Source organism: Salvelinus alpinus, chromosome 31 (genome assembly GCF_045679555.1).
Source record: "Salvelinus alpinus chromosome 31, SLU_Salpinus.1, whole genome shotgun sequence".
In the NCBI taxonomy this organism is placed as follows: Eukaryota; Metazoa; Chordata; class Actinopteri; order Salmoniformes; family Salmonidae; genus Salvelinus; species Salvelinus alpinus.
In genome coordinates this window covers 9,903,681-9,923,743 of record NC_092116.1, presented here as the reverse complement: position 1 = coordinate 9,923,743, position 20,063 = coordinate 9,903,681, and the positions used below count along the sequence as shown (strand labels likewise).

Genomic DNA, 20,063 nt, shown 5'->3' with positions numbered 1-20,063 from the left:
AGATTTATTTGAAAAAATTGAAAGTTTTGAGTTTTGGAGTTTTGAAACATGAGCAATTTGGATTATCTGTTTAGATGTTTGTGCTTAGAGTTGTGAAAATGTACCATATACTTGTGAAAATTGCACCAAAGTGATTGAAAAAACCCTTATTAGACAATAAGCTAATTTGATTCATATGGTTTTGAGATAATGTGCCGTGTTTGTGACAGGTGACAGAATTAGTTCAGTAAAAATTAGTTCAGTAGTTTACAGTAAAATGTATTATTATTTTCTTAAATTATGTAACTCTATAAATTGAACCAGTGGGTCAGTTTGTAGATTTGCTTCATAAATAGTTTGATCACAGCACTGGTTTAAATTGAATAGTGCCGTGTGTGTGTGCCAGTGTTGACGACCAGACATAATCAACACTCCATTCCGAGATTCAACAGCTGCATACTCATATTGCGTACTCATCCCTGCCAAGAGTTACAGCACTGGTCATGTCACGGTCAGAGAGTGGCCCTACTCAGTATTACACAGATCTCATTGATCTGGTTAGTATAACCGATATCTGGATGACAGATTTAATGCCAAATTACTGAAACGTGCACTCCTGGTTGCAAACTCCTGTTTGATCAGAGATAAGCTTAAGGTAAGTAAGGCATAGATGCAATCAGATCAAGCGGCATAACAGATGTTTTGGTGGTGTCGGAGGTGGAACTGCGTTGGAGCTCTCAAATTGTTGAGCAGCTGCTCTTGTGATCATTGTCACGAAGCCACACCCGTCCCACTCGCGTTAGAAGTTCCGAACAAAATAGTGTAACGTTTACAGAAATAAATCGAATTGAAAATCATTAAACAAAATAATGAGGATTTAATCAGCCTGATCAAGGTGTAGATTACATCTCACAATCCAGTGTTCGAACTCGTAAATAAAGGCTGCATGGGATTTGTCTTAATGCAATGGCAATGTCCGCTTTAGGTATAATGCCAGGAGCCGCTTGTGGATTTGACAGCTCTAAAGCAGTTTCACCTCTGACACCCTCAGCTATGCAGTTGTCGGCTAATGCATATCTGATTGAATTCTAAGCCAGGAAGAAAGGAAGGAAGGAAGGAATAAAGTGATAAGGCCCACGAGCGATCAGGGCAAAGCTGCCTTTGAGGAGTCAGGGTGGGCATCCAACAAAGAGGCACAGTTGTAGAATCTCCATGGCTCTGCAAGGCAATGGTGGCCAACCGTGTAATGTACACTGGGTATCTAGGTAACCAGAGAGGTACCCAGCCGCCAGGAAAGAGAAGGAAAGTGGGCGAAGCCCCAGTTATGTCAGCTCTGCATCTGAATAACTCCAGCCCCTGTTGCATAATCCAAATGATTTCTACCGTCTGTATATTTCTGTCTGTCTGCCCATCTGCCTGTCTGTATATCTGTCACTTGTTTGCCTCGGCTGTCTAGTACCAAGTTTATTTACCTTATCGTCTATCTATGCGGACCTCATTCCATTAAAAAACACCATTCCATGCTGTGACCAAGGCTAAACCTTCCTTCCCCCACTGAAACAGGGTAAATTTAGAGGGCTATTTTAGACAGGCGGGCTGGTCAGTGCAAGTCTCGGAGAGTAGATACAGTTACTTTTGGAGTCAGCTTGTTAAAACAGCAGGTGGTAAATCATGTTGGCCGTTAATCGTAAATGGTTCCAAGTCCTCTGCGGGTGGTTAACAAGGAACTGGTACCCTAGAATTCACACGCACGCACGCACCCACCCACCCACCCATCCACCCACACCCACACCCACACCCACACACACTCACCAATACACAGTGCAGACTTTCACTGGATCAGTGATTTGTCATGATTGATCATTTTTCTCATTTTTCATCTCACAAAACCTCTCAAAACACAATAAGTCTACATACAAACACTGCTTTAGTGTATTTTAACCGTACAATGGGTCTTCACTGTGTTCAGCTTCACTATATACATTTCCAAGGTGATAATTATAGCCATTGCCTAATACCTCAAGGTATTCAACACAGCGCTGTATTCACCCAGTGATTTAGTTAGAGCTCATAGGTCATACTCTGCTATGGGTCAGTACAGGCTCTAAGATGTCTTGTGAAAAGCCCTGTAAAAGCTATCAGCTATCGGGAGGCAAGGCAAGACATCTTCTTTAGCAGCCAATAACGCATCCAGACATGAGGCTTCCTAGATGGGCCATATCTCTCATCTCAATTCATAGGCAAGGCACACATACAGTATATGGGGCTGGATTCAAATCCAAAAAAGCCTGATGGTTCATGATATGCCTGTGGCATTTTTTGTATGCAATCAGAGAGCGAGAGACAGACAGATAGAGAAAGTGAAACAGCTGTAAGCTAAAATACAAAAGGCCTAGAACAAAGAAACAACCCAACACACGGGGCAGCGGTCTAAGGCACAGCATCTCAGTGCTAGAGGCGTCACTACAGACCCTGGTTTGATTCCAGGCTGTATCACAACCGGCTGTGATTGGGAGTTCGATAGGGCGGCACACAATTGGCCCAGCGTTGTCCGGGGAACCAGCGTTCTCCGGGTTAGGGTTTGGCCGGGGTAGGCCGTCATCGTAAATAAGAATTTGTTGTTAACTGACTTAGTGGTTTCTATGCGTTTGATGCCGTTCCAGCCATTATTATGAGCCGTCCTCCCCTCAGCAGCTTTGACTGATACTGGAGCTTTTCTCTACTGGGTCATGTTAGCAGTGGCTGTGGGTTCACACTTCACACACATAGGAGAGAACATAACAGGGATAGGAGTGTTGTACAGGCATGGAGGTGTTGGGTAGCTGACGGATGGCCTCCGAACCCTGTACCTGTAACATCAGAACGGGCCGGTGGGAGCCTGACACCCTGCGAGGCTCCAGAGGAAGCCTGGTGAACAGGCATGATGAGTCCGACCGCTTTACCATCTGTCACTATGCATTTATCAGCTAGTCAGCCAATGGGGTCAAGGCTGGAGCTGGACAGGGGATTTCCAAAGGGAGGGTAGATACTAAGTGTAAAGGTTGTCTGATATGGATCCTGGTATGGTTGTATGGGACCTGGTACTGGAGCGTATATTGTGTGGGTGGTAAGTGTAATGTTACAAGACATTTACATGACAATTGCCACTTGTATAGTGTTTGTATAATCATTTTTGTTTACTTGTTTTATTCAAGAAATCAAATCCAACTTTTGTTTGTTTTTTTGTTAAATTTCCCTTTGCCCACCTTACCCTCAAAAAGAACAACAGAACACTCCCCATTTCTCTAATGATAGTTACTTCAATCATCAATTTTGACATGGCACTTCTCCATTCTTGAATTGGAATTTCAATTCACTTCTACCACCAGGCCATCAGACTCCTGAACAGCTAACCCTAGCTGTCTACTTGCTCAGGTGCACACCTGAGACTATTTGCACCTTAAAGGGCAATTCCACCACTTTTCAACCTCATATTCATCATCTCCGGTGCCAAACCAGTGTCTAAATATGTGAAAACAGCGCGTTTCTATGACCTGTTGTTAAAAAAGAAATGAACGGTCCTAAAACATGCTTCCCTGTGGCATCGCTATGCTTAAAAGTAGAAAACAGTGATTTTCAAAACTTTCAATGAGTTTCTATCCAGAGGGAGGGTATTTTCCTGCTCCCCACGCCAGCACGAATCTCATAGTGTTTGAAAATCACTGTTTGAAAATGTTTTCACTTTTGAAGATGTCATCGGGTAAAACTTTGTAACTTTATATTTCTTTCTACAAATCTTAGAAATGCGCCGTTTTCACATATGTTTACACTGGTATTGTGCTGGAGATACTGAAAATGAGGTCGAAAAGTGGTGGGGTTGCTCTTTAAAGCTGCCACGTCCGTTTGCCATATCACAACAACAAAGAACTTACTGCAAACAACAAACAAACACACATTATTGCACGCGCGATAGAAGAGAACAATATGTACTGCAATAACAAAGATGTGGGGTGGCCAGTGACGCTGTTCCCCCCTACTGCCGATTCCATTTAAAGATTATCTACACCTAGAGACTATTTGTACTGACTCTCCCCACATCCACAACTTACACGCACAACTATGGCAGGTAGCCTAGGGTTAGCAGATGCTAAGCTACAGTACTGTTTCATCTTCCGCGTAGGTCATCGATTTTATTTTCCAAAGATTGCACGTATAAGGTATGAAAGCAAGACTATTTGCATTGCGAGCGTTGGGCCAGTAACCGAAAGGTTGCTAGTTTGAATCCCTGAGCCGACAAAGTGAAACATCTGTTGATCTGCCCTTGAGCAAGGCACTTAACCATAATTGCTCCAGGGTCGCCGTCAATAATGGCTGATCTCTGGCTATGACCCCACTCTCCAAGGGTGTCTCAGGGGGAGTTGGGATATGAAAAAAACACATTTCCACCTCTCACTTGTACATGCAGTGAAACAGGACAAATATAAGCACCCCCTATTTGACACACTGATATTCAACGCTGCTTACCTAGTATATACTGTTGATTTAACTGCACTACCAAGACACTACCCACTTTATATTTGTAAATACAGTTATACTTGACATAGCACATTCAGTATCTATTCTGTACATCCTATTATGTATATATCAGTTTATTACTTTGCATACTACCTTCTTCTAATTACTTAATATTTGACTTTTTTTTAATTATCGATATTCATTATTGTAATGTAATGTTGAAGGAGATAGCATGCAAACATTTCCCTGCACCTTTTATACATGCTGTAACTGTGACGAATTTCATGAATTGCCTCGGATTGACCCATTCCACAAAGGCCACATACCTCTAGGTCTAGCATTAAGTTGGGAAGCAATGAAAAACATTGGTAGCGGTTTGGATGGCTGACAAATCTGAGCAGACACTGGGCCTCTCTTTAGTCACCTGCCCTGACAACAAGGAGCTCATTGGGTTGTATTTAACCCGGCCTCCTTGGGACACCAGGTCTGTTGAAGGGTTAGCAAACAGGCTCCTTTGGTTGTCTACAGAGAACTATATTAAGGGCTGGTGCCTTGTGGTTGTAATGGGTCCCTGAAAACAGAATATGTTTTCACAGAAACATGATTCTCGCTTGGTCCGTCTAGCAATCCATTTGGATTAGTGTTGTTTTTTTTCTAAGAATATGATGGTTGGGTGACCTTAGACTCTGGAGTCACGTTTTATGGATTTGTGACAACTGCAATACAGGCATGTGTTCATACTGTATACTGTCTCTGTAAGGTCATAAACTAAGCTGCCAGTAGAGATACAGGATGTTTGCCTAGTATTTACTAAAATACATATAGTATTCTACTTTGAGGAATTCTAGACAGTTGGTAGCTATATACCGGCTACCAAATGGTACTAAATATGACTTATTTGAATTAATCACAAACAAACAGAATAGTAAATACTAGATACTTATTGTGTAATAACAATCTTACCTCTTTTCTCAACGTAAACATCAGGTAAATAGTAAAGTGTAAGATAATCAATCACATTGTAGGCAGTCATATTGGCATGAAGCCGTTTGGTTTGGAATTGTGTGGAGAGCGTCCTAACGTCCCCCTTCAACAAGGCATTTCTTCATCCGTGCACTGTGGTAGAGCGGGCAGAGACACAGGCATCTAAAAACTGCAAACTTGGAATGGACTTGAGTACTTCTCCGGTGTCACTTTGACCTTCCTATATGGTGGGAACCTCTACCCAGTCCCAACAGACAGTCTTACTTTACTAAAGCCCTGTCAATGAGACATTTGTGTGATCTGAAAAACAGAAATCATTGGGTGCTACTTTTCTGCAGTAATAGAGGGCCTGCATCTTTAAGACATTCAATGCGAGCAAAAGTGAACTGTCATCAATACTCGTAACCATGCCCGGCATGCAGGGTTGCTCCCTACAAGCTCCATTGTTTATTTTCTACCACACACCATTAACCCGAAACCACACCATCACCACCACTACCCCATCCTGGTGTCTAATAGCTGTCTATTTACAAACCGATGCTGGCACTAAGACCACACTCAATGAGCTGCATAAGGCCATAAGTAAACAAGGAAATGCTCATTCAGAGGTGGCGCTCCTAGGGGACAGTGATTTTATTGCAGGGAAACTGCAAACTAGAGGCGACAAAACTCTAGATGACCTTTACTCCACACACAGAAATGCATACAAAGCTCTCCCTTGCCATCCATCTGGCAAATCTGACCATAACTCTATCCTCTTGATTTCTGCTTACAAGCAAAAACTTAAACAGGAAGTACCAGTGATGCGCTTAATACGGAAGCGGTCCGATGAAGTGGATGGTAAGCTACAAGACTGTTTCGCTAGCACATCCGATGGCATTGCGGAGTTTACCACATCAGTCACCGGCTTCATTAATAAGTGCATTAAAGTATCAATACAGAACTATGATTGAATCCTACTACGTCGGCTCTGATGTTCATCGGATGTGGCAGGGCAAACTATCACGAATTACAAAGAGAAACCCAGACATTAACTGCCCAGTGACACGAGCCTACCAGACGAGCTAAATGCCTTCTATGCTCACTTCGAGGCAAGCAACCCTGAACCATGCATGATAGCACCCGCTGTTCTGGATGACTGTGTGATCATGCTCTCCGTAGCGATGTGAGTAAGACCTTTAAACAGGTTAACATTCACAAGGCCGCAGGGCCAGACGGATTACCAGAATGCGTAGTCAGAGCATGCGCTGACCAGCTGGCAAGTGTTTTCACTGACATTTTCAACCTCAACCTCAACCTGACCCAGTCTGTAATACCTACATGTTTCAAGCAGACCACCATAGTTCCTGTGACCAAGAACGCTAAAGTAACCTGTCTAAATGACTATCACCCCATAGCACTCACATCTGTAGCAATGAAATGCTTTGAAAGGCTGGTCATGGCTCACATCAACACCATTATCCCAGACACCCTGGACCCACCCCAATTTGCATACCTCCCCATCAGATCCACAGATGATGCAATCTCCAACCTGCCCTCTCCCACCTGGACAAGAGGAACACCTATGTGAGAATGCTGTTCAATGACTACAGCTCAGCATTCAACATCATAGTGTCCTCCAAGCTCATCACTAAGCAAAAGGACTCTGGGATTGAACACCTCCCTCTACAACTGGATCCTGGACTTCCTGACGGGCCGCCCCCCATGTGGCAACAACAAATCCGCCACGCTGACCCTCAACATGGGTGTCCTCAGGGGTGCCTGCTTAGTCCCCTCCTGTAGTCTCTGTTCACCCACGACTGCTTGACACAACTCCAACACCATCATTAAGTTTGCTGATGACTTGGCGGTAGTAGGTCTGATCACTGACAACAATGAGACTATAAGGAGGTCAGAGGCCGCAAGGCACTACAGAGAGTAGTGTGTACGGCCCATTACATCACTGAGGCCGAGCTTCCTGCCATCCAGGACCTCTATACCAGGCGGTGTCAGAGGGAGGCCCAAATAATTGTCAAAGACTCCAGCCACCCAAGTCATAGACTGTTCTCTCTGCTACCGCATGGCAAGCAGAACCGATGCGCCAAGTCTGGAACCAACAGGACCCTGAACAGCTTCGACCCTCAAGCCATAGGACTTTTAAAGAGTTAGTTAAATAGTTAACCAAATAGCTACCCGCATAACATTTTTTGACTCATCACATACACTGCAGCTACTGTTTATTATCTTTCATGTTACCTAGTCACTTTATCCCTAGTTATATTTACATATCTACCTAAATTACCTTGTACCCCTGCACATCGACTCGGTAATGGTACCCTGTTTACAGTATATAGCCAAGTTATCGTTACTCCCCCTAACAATTGTCAAAGACCCCAGCCACCCCAGTCATAGACTGTTCTCTCTATTACCGCATGACAAGCGGTACCGGAGTGCCAAGTCTAGGACAAAAAGGCTTCTCAACAGTTTTTACCCCCAAGCTCTAAGACTCCTGAACCGGTAACCAAATGGTTACCCGGACTATTTGCATTGTGTCCCCCCCCCCCAACCCCTCCTTTATGCTGCTGCTACACTCTGTTTATCTTATATGCATAGTCACTTTAACTATACGTTCATGTACATACTACCTCAATTGGCCCGACCAACCAGTGCTCCCGCACATTGGCTAACCGGGCTATCTGCATTGTGTCCCACCACCCGCCAACCCCTCTTTTTACGCTACTGCTACTCTCTGTTCATCATATATGCATAGTCACTTTAACCATACCTACATGTACATACTGCCTCAATAAGCCTGACTAACCGGTGTCTGTATATAGCCTTGCTACTCTTATTTTCAAATGTCTTTTTACTGTTGTTTTATTTCTTTACTTACCCACACACACACACACACACACACACACACACACACACACACACACACACACACACACACACACACACACACACACACACACACACACACACACACACACACACACACACACACACACACACACACACACACACACCTTTTTCCCCCGCACTATTGGTTAGAGCCTGTAAGTAAGCATTTCACTGTAAGGTCTACATCTGTTGTATTCGGCGCACGTGACAAATAAACTTTGATTTGATCATTGTGTATTTATTATTACGTTTATTATTACGTGTTATTACTTTTCTATTATTTCTCTATTTTCTTTCTCTCTTCATTGTTGGGAAGGACCTGTAAATAAGCATTTTACTGTTAGTCTACAACTGTTGTTTACTAAGCATGTGACAAATAAAATTAGATTTGATTGGGTTGGACCCTGTGGGTGCTGTTGACACCCGAATCCTGAGGTGTCAGAGTGGCAGGCTGCAGCTATAAGCAAGACCCCTTGGCATGTCACACTGCATGGCTTCTGTTACACCGACATTGGGGAAGCACAACATGTAGGTCACATGGATTCATTCCATACACTATATTAGCCAAAAGTTGACTTTGTGGAAATGTCTGGATTACCTAGTCTTGTAAAAACAAACAAATGACCAAGGTTGTTTAACGTTTTACTTAAAGTACTTTAAATCAAGTTAGATTGGGTTGGTTTACAGGGTATGGTTTAAAAACAGATTATGGAGTAAGGTTGAAAACCAGTGATGTGAAGACCTCAAGGACTGAGTTTGAATTCCCTTGTTCAAAATCAACCACTAGAGGGCATTAACCCCCATATCTGACAGATGGTCAGAAATCAGCGACTTAAACCACTGGGAAAAGATGCATAACAGGGGTGCCAGGTTCCCTTAGGTAGGCTAGTGCGTTCCCACACCTCAACATTCTCTCAAACCCTTTCATGGGTCTGTCTGCTCACTCTTCGGCCGTGCGGTGTCTTCCCACTTCTGACATCGATGTAGTGAACTGGGCGGTGGTCTGACTCTGCATACAATAACACCACTGTCTGACTCTGAATAGCCGGATTTATGTTTATCCATGCGGCATTGTAACAAAGCACTGCAGGTATGATTGAATTCTAGTATAATTCATATTCATACAACATTTGATCTATTGTTTGTTTTATTTATCATATTTATGGACCTTTGATTTATATAATATTTTAGGTAGAGGAATAGATAACGTAACATATGCAAGCACGCGCCATACTGCGCATACAGAATCAGCATCATCATCATTTTTTTAGGAGGAAAAGGCACCAAGCATGACTGAATATCCGACCAACCTCCTTGACGTCAGATAGTTGCACTTGCATGAGAGAGATGTCGACTTCCTCGAATTTGGGATTTCCAAAAGCACAGGAAACAACTTTAGTACATCATTTACTTTTTCGTCCGTCGTTTCCAGGTGAAATGAGGTAAGGACACAAAGCTTTGTCTAGCCCAATTTCGGAATTAAATACGAATTCGCAGTGTGTGCATTGGCCGCAGAGACCTCTATTTGCAGATACTTTAGGTTATGTTTATTTAGGGAACTTCCCCTTATCACAAAACTGCATAGAAAATCACCAAATGGTTAAAAACACTAGTCGAGTGGCATTATGTGGCTGCACATTCCGTGACTGTTAACATTCTTTTCAGTAGCCTAAGCCTATTATGCTCATTTATTCCAAAAAGCCATTACCACAACAGGATTTGTCAAGACTTGTTGAGGAGTTTTAGGAAAACATAAGAAAAAGTTAAGAATTGAGTCGCGTAGTAGGCTGTATAATGATTTGTTTTATTGCCAAACAAATACATATATATTAATCTTATAATTAATGTATTAAAATAATGATAATTAATTATAATTCATGTTATGTTGTATTGTCATGAGCTATTATTATGTTAAATACTGTAAAAGATGTCTCCCTGTGGAAGGTATGCATATCATATTTTTAAAAATAAATCTTGTATTAGTGTGTATTCTTTTCTTTTCTAGGCTCAGCATAAGACTTGCTTACCTTTTCCTGTATAACCTGCTTCAGTTCTGTGGGCACACATGGATATTTGCAAACATGACAGCCAGGTTTCTCACATTTGGTGGAGGTAAGTTGTCGAGAGCAGAGTTAAAACAGCAGAGCTGGATAGTCTAGACCAGGGATGGGCAACTTCCACTGAACTCATAACGAGGCGCTGCAGGGGTCTGCTACGGGTGTGCTGATCTCGTTACTACTGTTATTCGTACGTTTTATCATGCTTGATACTCGTGTTCGGAAAACCCGGAAGCGTGCTTTAAATGTCGGTAGAGCCTATACTTCAAGTAGGCTACGCGTTACTGCGCTATTACTCAGATCACATCTTTATGTTACTTCATTCATTACGCACATGCAGTCAGAGCCAGATTTAGCCTTTTGTCATAATTTTGTTGGTGGGCCCTCCCCCCCACCTTGAGAGCAAAACATTTTCGCAGCCCCCCTCTTGACAGCTGAGAGAAATTGTTTTCGTTTTTGCCATTTTAAAGCAAGTTTGCTGCATTTCTACACATTTTGCCACGGAGCGGAGAGAAGATTTTGCAATTTTATAACAAATTTCATGCAACTCTACACATTTTGCCAAAGGGTTCTCCTATGGGGACAAACCGAAGAACCCTATATGGTTCTACTTAGCACCCTTTTTTTTATAAGAGTGGAGACTAATCTAAAAATGTTTGGCTGACAGTCAGTGACTTACATAACGAGAAAAACTGCTGTGGGCTGCTAGTAGTTGCCCATCCCTTGTCTAGACTCAAGAGCCTATTCATAAATGCTTTACAAGACTGTATAATGCAGTATGAGTACAGGTAAAGTATGAACCCGAACCGAATGTTCTTGTTTTCCAGACGCGCTTGCTGACACCTTCTATGCTGTGGGGGTTGTGATGAGTCTATGCCAGCTGTTGTCCGTGCTGGAGCTCTTCCACATCGCCGATGGGATCGAGAAGGCACGCCTTCTGCCACGGTTTGTTCAAGTGTGTGCCACTGCCAAGCTTAACACTGTGTTCTGTCTCTTTGGAGTCTGGGCCCTGTTCAAATACTACAAAGTGTACCCTACATCCATTAATTGAGAATTTTCACTTTACCGATCAGACAAAATAGGACCTGTTAGAGCAATTCATCTCTGATTAGTGGTCCTGTTTGGTGTGTACACGACTGTACGTGACTGTGCAAGAAACAAATGGAGATAAGTGATGCACTATGTAATTTTGGAAAGCACAGTATGTCCGCAACGACTTCTGTGGTAGTAGTTCACGCCAATATCAAAGACCTCAAAAGTAGTCTAATGCCAACGTTTCCTTGTCCAGGTTATGACCAGAAACTTCCTACTGTTTATGGTGATAGTCAGTCAAGAGGAGATCCAGAGTAAACCAGTTGTGTGTGCACAGTTTTACCTGTGGAATATTCTAGATCTGTTAAGGTATGTATATTTCATCGGAACAAAGACATAAAAAGGGTTTGGGTTGCACATTTTTGTCCTAACTCAGCACTTACATCTGATTCAACTATTCACCTAGCCCTTGATTAGTTAGGCTGGAACAGGTGTGTTGACCTGGCAGTATGGTGCCGTGACAACAACATTTCCCTCGACCTCAGTAAAACCAAGGAGATGATCGTGGACTATAGGCTCAATAATGAAGAAGGTGCGACAGTGCCTCAGGGTCGCATGGCGCTACAGAGGGTGGTGCGGACAGCCCAGTACATCACTGGGACCGCGCTCCCAGCCACCCAGGACCTCTATATGAGGCGGCGTAAAAGGAAGGCCTGGAAAATCGTTAAAAACTCCAGCCACCTAAGCCATAGACTGTTCTCTCTGCTTCCGCATGGCAAGCGGTACCGGTGCATCAAGTCTGACAGCAACAGGCTCCTGAACAGCTTCTATCCCCAAGCCATAAGACTTTTAAATAGCTAACAGAATGTCTACACGCACTGTCTGAGTTGACCCTTGTATTTTATTTTTGCACTGTCTCTATGCACACTCACAAGACTCTACACATTCTCACTCACTGACACGTGAACACACACATAACATGCACACATTAATACTGACTCTACACACACGCACGCACATATAATCATAATTTACGCTTCTGTTACTCTGTTTATCATATATCCGTATGCCTAGTCACCGTAGCCGTATACATATATACCTCAGTATTCTTCAGAAAGTTCTGAAAGTATTCACACCCCTTGACTTTTTCCACATTTTGTTGTGTGACAAAGTGGGATTCATTTTTTTGTTAACAATCTACACAAAATACTCTGTAATGTCAAAGTGGAATAAAACTTCTAACATTTGTAAAAGATTAATGAAAAATAAAACATGGATATATCTTGGTTAGATGGGTCTTTAACCCCCTAAGTCAATGTGTTAGAATCACCGTTGGTAGTGATTACAGCTGTGAGTCTTTCTGGGTAATATGTCTTTAAGAGCTTTTCACACCTCGATTGTACAACATTTCCATTACTCTTTTCAAAATTCTTCAAGCTCTGTCAAATTGGTTGTTGATCATTGCTGGACAACCATTTTCAGGTCTTGCCATAGATTTTCAAGCAGATTTATGTCAAAACTGTAACTCGGCCACTCAGGAACATTCACTGTCTTCTTGGTAAGCAACTCCAGTGTAGATTTGGCCTTGTGTTTTTGGTTATTGTACTGCTGAAAGGTAAATTCATCTCCCAGTGTCTGATGGAAAGCAGACTGAACCAGGTTTTTCCTCTAGGATTTTGGCTGTGCTTACCTCCATTCAGTTAATTTTTTATCCTCAAAACTCCCCAGTCCTTAATGATTACAAGCATACCCATAACATGATGCAGCCACCACTATGCTTGAAAATATAGAGAGTGGTACTCAGTAATGTGTTGGATTGGATTTGCCCCAAACATAACACTTTGTTTTCAGGAAATAAAGTAAATTGCTTTGCCAATTTTTTTACAGTATAACTTTAGTGCCTTGTTTCAACAAGATGCATGTTTTGGAATATTTGTATTTTGCAAGGTTTACTTCTTTACTGACTTCTTTTCAGTTAGGTTAGTATTGTGGAGTAACTAAAATGTTGTTGATCTATCCTCAGTTCTCTCCTATCACAGCCATTAAACTCTGTAACTGTTTTCAAGTCACCATTGGCCTCATGGTGAAATCCCTGAGCGGTTTCCTTCCTCTCCGGCAACTGAGTTAGGAAGAACGCCTGTATCTTTGTAGTGTCTGGGTGTATTGATACACCATGCAATGTGTGATTAATAACTTCACCATGCTTAAAGGGATATTCAATGTCAGCTTTTTTTTACCCATCTACCAATAGGTGCCCTTCTTTGCAAAGCATTGGAAAACCTCCCTGGTCTTTGTGGTTGAATCTGTGTTTGAAATTCACTGCTCAACTGATAATTGTATGTGTGGGGTACAGAGATGAGGTAGTCATTCAAAAATCATGTTAAACACTATTATTGCACACAGTGAGTCCATGCAACTTATGTGATTTGTTAAGCACATTTTTACTCCTGAACTTATTTAGTCTTGCCATAACAAAGGGGTTGAATACTTATTGACACAAGACATTTCAGCGTTTCGTTTGTAGTTAATTTGAAACATATAATTCCACTTTGACATTATGGGGTAATGTGTGTAGGCCAGTGACACAAACATTTAATCAATTTTACATTCAGGCTGTAACAAAATGTGGAAAATTTCAAGGGGTGTGAATACTTTCTGAAAGCACTGTAGCTTCTCACTTTCTCTTATTTCTTGTGTGTTTTTGTTCTACCTTATGTAATTTTTAGTGCTACATTGATATTGGTTACTGCATTGTTGGGTTTTGAGCTTGCATGAAAGGCATTTCACTGTTCTTGTGCACGTGACATTAAAACTTGAAACTAGTGTTAAGATGGAACAAAAATGTGCACCACTCCAATGGTTGCTAATGGGTTGACTTTTGGTTCTGTCTGACATTTGCAGGTACCCCCATGTTCTCCTGTGTTTAATGGGAACGGATTCCTTTGCCATGCTGTGGGCTCGATACACCCTATCCATCCCCATCTACATAATCTCAGTCATCACAGAAGGTTCATACGTTACTATTATTTTACATAAGGTGCACTCAGTAAGATTTCATTGCCACAGCTCAGGGATTATTTCAACTATTAAAATACACCCCCTGGTTTTTGAAATAGATTCTTGCAGGGACGTGAATATGGTTACAAAAAAGAAAATATCTGAATGAATCTGCTGTTTTTATACAGTGAGGGTTTGAGACCGATGCTTTGACAGTAAACATTAAACAGTGGTTTTATAGGTTGCTTGGAATGTTATTTTTCTCTCGCAGAATTTAGTTCCTGACCAACAGATTCATTAGACTCTTTATCTACAGACTCAGGGCTCATTGCATCTTACGGAATGCCCCTTTAAAAGGCCAATCTGCAGTTGAAACAATAACAAAGCTTCTACCCCATCACTGTTTTAGTAAAGAGATGAGGGATAGAGTTTGAGAAATGTAACCACTCTCAAATGTATAGACAGAGCTATGGATAAAAGGACTGATCATCCATGATATCAAAACCATGTTTTGAGGCTATACAGTGTTTGTTTTTACATTTGTGTTGTTTACAAACATTGTAGTAAAACAAGATTATATTTTGGGTTCTGATGGGCTACAACAGTTGAACTAAGCTCATGAGGCATTTCTAAGTTATTTTTTTGAGGGGAGAGAAGATAGAGAAATGTAATAGTACACTTTCACTTGGTTTGTTTTAATCTCCTCTCACAGTGTCTCGTTTTATCCTGTTACAGTTGGTGATGGTGTGTCAGGCGAATTAGTCAGGCGTTGCATGTTGTGAGGAAACAATATTTCGAACAGACAGGAAGTGAGTTGGCACAGCAGGCTGACCAAGATATTAAAGTCAGGAAATGGGACACATTCCAACTTCTTTAGGCGCCTGTGTGTGTTTTTTAGACAGTACAGAGTACATGCATTTTGCCTAAACAACTTCTGTGTTTTAACAGTAGACCATAGACATTTTTGCAATTTTGCCTTCCACTTGGTCTATTTTGTGTAACGAAGAGTGTGTGCGAAGAATCTTTCTGCTTTGGTCTTTTCCAGGCATTACCATTCACCAATCACTGCCTTACTTTGAGTCATTGGGAACATACTCATTCCAGCTCAGCCTGCCTGTGTCTGCAGACATTTACTTCCCTATCCTCCTGAAGGCATACTTACCTTTACTGGCTGTTGGTAAGTTAACAGATTTAGCTTCCTTAGCAGAGCCTAAAGGCGCAGGCTGAATGAAACTGGAAGAGCCATTTACAAAAAGGGAATGTTTCTGTAATTAATTCCTTAAATGAGTTCCACTATGTCTGACGGAAACAAAACACTGCATTCCACAGTAAGAACCTCATACCAATGTTTAAGCATGGTGGTGGTAGTGTGATGTTTTGGGTATGCTTTGCTGCCTCAGGACCTGGATGACTTGCCATCATTGAAGGAACCATGAATTCTGCTCTGTATCAGAGAATTCTAAAGGAGAATGTCTGGCCATCTGTCCGTGAGCTGAAGCTGAAGCGCCGATGGGTCATGCAGCAAGACAATCATCCAAAACACACAAGCAAGTCTACATAAGAATAGCACAAAAGCAACACATTCCAAGTTCTGGAATCGCCTAGTCCAGGGGTTCCTAAACTTTTTTGTCCCACGACCCCATTTTGATATCTGAAAATTCTCACAACCATGTGAAAAAAATTCTGTACATAACCAGCAGCATACCACCCTGCATACCACTGCTGGCTTGCTTCTGAAGCTAAGCAGGGTTGGTCCTGGTCAGTCCCTGGATGGGAGACCAGGTGCTGCTGGAAGTGGTGTTGGAGGGCCAGTAGGAGGCACTCTTTCCTCTGGTCTAAACAAAGATCCCAATGCCCCAGGGCAGTGATTGGGGACACTGCTCTGTGTAGGGTGCCGTCTTTCGGATGGGACGTTAAACGGGTGTCCTGACTCTCTGAGGTCATTAAAGATCCCATGGCACTTATCGTAAGAGTAGGGGTGTTAACCCCGGTGTCCTGGCTAAATTCCCAATCTGGCCCTCAACCATCACGGTCACCTAATAATCCCCAGTTTACAATTGGCTCATTCATCCCCCTCCTCTCCCCTGTAACTATTCCCCAGGTCGTTGCTGCAAATGAGAACGTGTTCTCAGTCAACTTACCTGGTAAAATAACGGTAAAATAAAAATAAAAAATAACAGCCAATGTTTACTTTTTTATTTGGGGCTATGGCGGTCAATTGAAAAACATTCTAACATTATTCCTGATTGTCTTCTCACCATCACATACTTTTAATGTGGGGCTATGTCAGTCAATTGGAAATTAGTCTGACAATGCATCTTATCTCAGCACCACTAATGAGATGGGTGTGCTTAATGCATGTCGCGTCGGAGCTTCTCAAAGTCAGGGGGCGTGGTCGACACTGCACTCCTCATCTCTGCTGTCACATCCAACCTGGATCGATATTTGGTTTTAATGCAGATGATTGCGCTGAATACAGCTTCACACAGATATGAGCTGGCGAATGGTACCATGAGTTTTATGCTGCTTTCAAAACAACTAGGATTCAAGGTCAAATCGTGACGTTAGTGATCTTCAAGTCGGGAAGTCGGAGCTCTAAAAAGAGGCCAGAGTTCCCGAGTTGGAATTCCAAGTTGGAGGACTGTCAAAAACGATTTTTTTCCCTCTCGGAGCTCGTTTTTCCCCCCAGAGTTCCCAGTTGTCTTGAATGCAGTGAAGTCGGATAGCAGAGATTTCTGAGTTCCCAGTTGTCTTGAATGCAGTGAAGTCGGAGAGCAGAGATCTCTGAGTTCCCAGTTGTTTTGAACGGTGATGATTTCTCTATTTTGAAAGTTACAAATCTTGAAAAGTTCATTGCTTACAAGTAAAACATTTTGGAATGATGTCAACAATGAACTAATGAAACAAATACAAAAATAGATTTGGGGTGAAATTTTTCATTAATGCTCAGAGGCCTACCATAGGTCAGGGCTGGCCAACCCTGTTCCTGGAGAGCTACCCTCCTGTAGGTTTTCACTCAAACCCCAGTTGTAACCAACCTGATTCAGCTTTTCAACCAGCTAATTATTAGAATCAGGTGTGCTAGATGAGGGATGGAGTGAAAACCTACAGGACAGTAGCTCTCCAGGAACAGGGAGTCAGGAACCAAAACTCGTTCTTAGAGACCTGTGAATGCATTCAGTCACATGACAGCTCGATCAGCTGTTCGATTTTACTTACGGGCACGTCAACTGAGCCAGGACCACAGTGAAACCTCCAAGTGTTGGGAGGTGAGCGGTCATCACTCGTGTGATCCGAGGGAAGGGGGCATGGTTCGCTTTTGAAAGATACATTTTATTTTCATTACACAGAAAGTCGACTAAGTCTTTTTTTTTTTTACACATCCATTGTGAATGACAACGGTTCCTCTCAATGCGTACAATCTTTCCAACACTCCCCCTCGATAACCGCCAAGCATTGGTATGAAATAGATCATTGTTATGCTCGGATCCCATATCGCCAAGTGTTGCGAACTGCCGTGCGCGCAGTGGATTGTGGTTTGATGTAGTTTACAATCGAAGTTACCTGCTGCAGTACACCTCCGAGTTCTGTTCTCAGGTCTTTTTCCGGCAGTTGCTCTTGGTGTACCATACAATGCGTCCATATGGCAGAGTGAGACACATTCATAACTAGAGTGCAGAGGTCTGCCCACCGTCCCGCTATAGATGGAGCCCAATCTGTGCAAAAGCCCACCATTCGAACCCATGGAATCTGTTTTTTTTATCAATAGAGGCACGTAGCAAACTAAATATCCCATGTACCCTTTCATGCTCGGGAATCATGAGACGCATCATCATCGCATCTGCCGACATGTATAGCGAACAAAAGTCAATACATGGGCATCTCGGCCCTCACAGCTAACGTCCATTTGGAGAGCATAAGCTGGGGAGTTTTGAGTCCAGCTTCAGTTCTCTCTTGATTGCTAGCAATATCATAAATGCTTCATTTAACAGTCTTATATAACAATGGTATGAAGCAAGTTTCTGTGCCTCTGCCTCTCCACACATTGTTTCCACCAAATCAATTGCCTAGCTATTCACCGTGGGAATGACTTATGTGCAATGGTCAAGTACTGCATTTTCCCACTATTTAAGGTCGCTCTGGGTTCTTTTAGATTTGAATAATTTTCATTTACATTTTTAAGATTAAACACATTACAATGATTTTGAGATAAAAAATAAAATAATCTTTGTAAGTATATATTTTTTCTCAGGATTTTGGAAATTCTCCCGTTACCCCATTTTCATATCAGGTGACCCCACATGGGGTTGCGACCCCTAGTTTGGGAACAACTGGCCTAGTCAAAGACCATACCTAAACCCAATTGAGATGTTGTGGCAGGACCTGAAACTAGCAGTTCATGGAACGAATTGCAAAAATCTCTGAAGTTGGAGACTTTTATCTCCCTCAACAACTTTAAAAATCTGCTATCCGAGCAGCTAACCGATCGCTGCAGCTGTACATAGTCCATCTGTAAACTACCCACCCAATTTACCTACCTCACCCCCATACTGCTTTTATTTATTTACTTTTCTGCTCTTTTGCACACCAGTATCTCTTCTTGCACATGATCATCTGATGATTTATCACTCCAGTGTTAATCTGCTAAATTGTAATTATTCGATTTATTGCCTACCTCATGCCTTTTGCACACATTGTATATAGATTATCTTTTTTTTTCTACCATGTTATTGACTTGTTTATTGTTTACTCCATGTGTAACTCTGTGTTGTCTGTTCACACTGCTATGCTTTATCTTGGCCAGGTCGCAGTTGCAAATGAGAACTTGTTCTCAACTAGCCTACCTGGTTAAATAAAGGTGAAATAAAAAATAAAATTAAAAAAATGGTCGAAAACCCACAAATATCATTGAGTTAAAGCAGTTCTGCATGGAAGTGTGGGCCAAAATTCCTCAACAGGGATGTGAGAGACTGATCAACAACTACAGGAAGTGTTTGGTTGCAGACATTGCAGCTAAAGGTGGCACAAACAGTTAGAGTGTAAGGGAATTACTTTTTCACACAGGGGAATTGGGTGTTGCATAACCTTGTTAATTAAATAAACGAAATAAGCATCAACATTTTGAGTCATTTGTTCACTCAGGTTCCCTTTATCTAATATTAGGATTTGGTTGAAGATCTGATAACATTCAGTGTCAGAAAATACACACACAAAAAAAAATAGAGAACATCAGAAAGTAAGCAAATACTTTATCACAGCACTCTAGCTCCTGTACTGAATATTTGATATTCAACTACTTGCCCTGCCCATGAACAAACCTGCTAACTGTGACAACCTTTTGTCTTTCTAGGGGCTTGTGTAACAGTGTGGCATTCGCTGAGTGCGAGGGAACTGCGTCTTGACAAGTGGAATAAGAAGATTAAAAGGAAATGAGGTGGATTTCTTATTGTAGGATATATCACTTCGGGAGTCACTTAAGAAGACATGATAGACATTATTACCCAACAGCAAATGAGAACATCTTCCTAAGAAGCCCTCTTTGCACAACATCGCTTTGACGAGGTCACACTTTCGTAATAGTTGGCTAAGCAAAATGTTTATAAACGTGTTCAGTTGAGAAACTTGCTGGTCTTTTCT

The 20,063-nt window shown here is 42.1% G+C and overlaps 1 protein-coding gene across 3 annotated transcripts; it reads left to right on the top strand.

Moving 5' to 3' along the window:
- Positions 1 to 9,213: 9,213 nt before the first annotated feature.
- On the top strand, positions 9,214 to 20,047 carry hacd4 (3-hydroxyacyl-CoA dehydratase 4). 3 transcript variants are annotated; one of them, XM_071379045.1, is made up of 8 exons: positions 9,219 to 9,430; positions 9,612 to 9,782; positions 10,346 to 10,452; positions 11,225 to 11,352; positions 11,686 to 11,798; positions 14,331 to 14,437; positions 15,472 to 15,603; positions 15,827 to 19,832. In XM_071379045.1, exons 2-8 carry the CDS (start codon positions 9,679 to 9,681, stop codon positions 15,835 to 15,837), a joined length of 702 nt encoding a protein of 233 aa, XP_071235146.1. In that variant the 5' UTR covers positions 9,219 to 9,430; positions 9,612 to 9,678; the 3' UTR covers positions 15,838 to 19,832. The 3 variants fall into 3 exon arrangements, with proteins under 3 accessions (XP_071235147.1, XP_071235146.1, XP_071235145.1); XM_071379044.1 differs by having other exon boundaries at positions 9,233 to 9,430; positions 19,777 to 20,047; XM_071379046.1 differs by lacking the exon at positions 15,472 to 15,603 and having other exon boundaries at positions 9,214 to 9,430; positions 19,777 to 20,047.
- Positions 20,048 to 20,063: the final 16 nt, after the last annotated feature.

Excerpts from the sequence above, each read along its gene's own strand:
- hacd4 (XM_071379044.1), top strand. The coding sequence starts at position 9,679 with ATGAGAGAGATGTCGACTTCCTCGAATTTGGGATTTCCAAAAGCACAG. Across the intron at positions 11,353-11,685 it reads TTCTGCCACGGTTTGTTCAA|GTTATGACCAGAAACTTCCT; the intron begins GTGTGTGCCACT and ends TTCCTTGTCCAG. Across the intron at positions 15,604-19,776 it reads CTTACCTTTACTGGCTGTTG|GGGCTTGTGTAACAGTGTGG; the intron begins GTAAGTTAACAG and ends TTGTCTTTCTAG.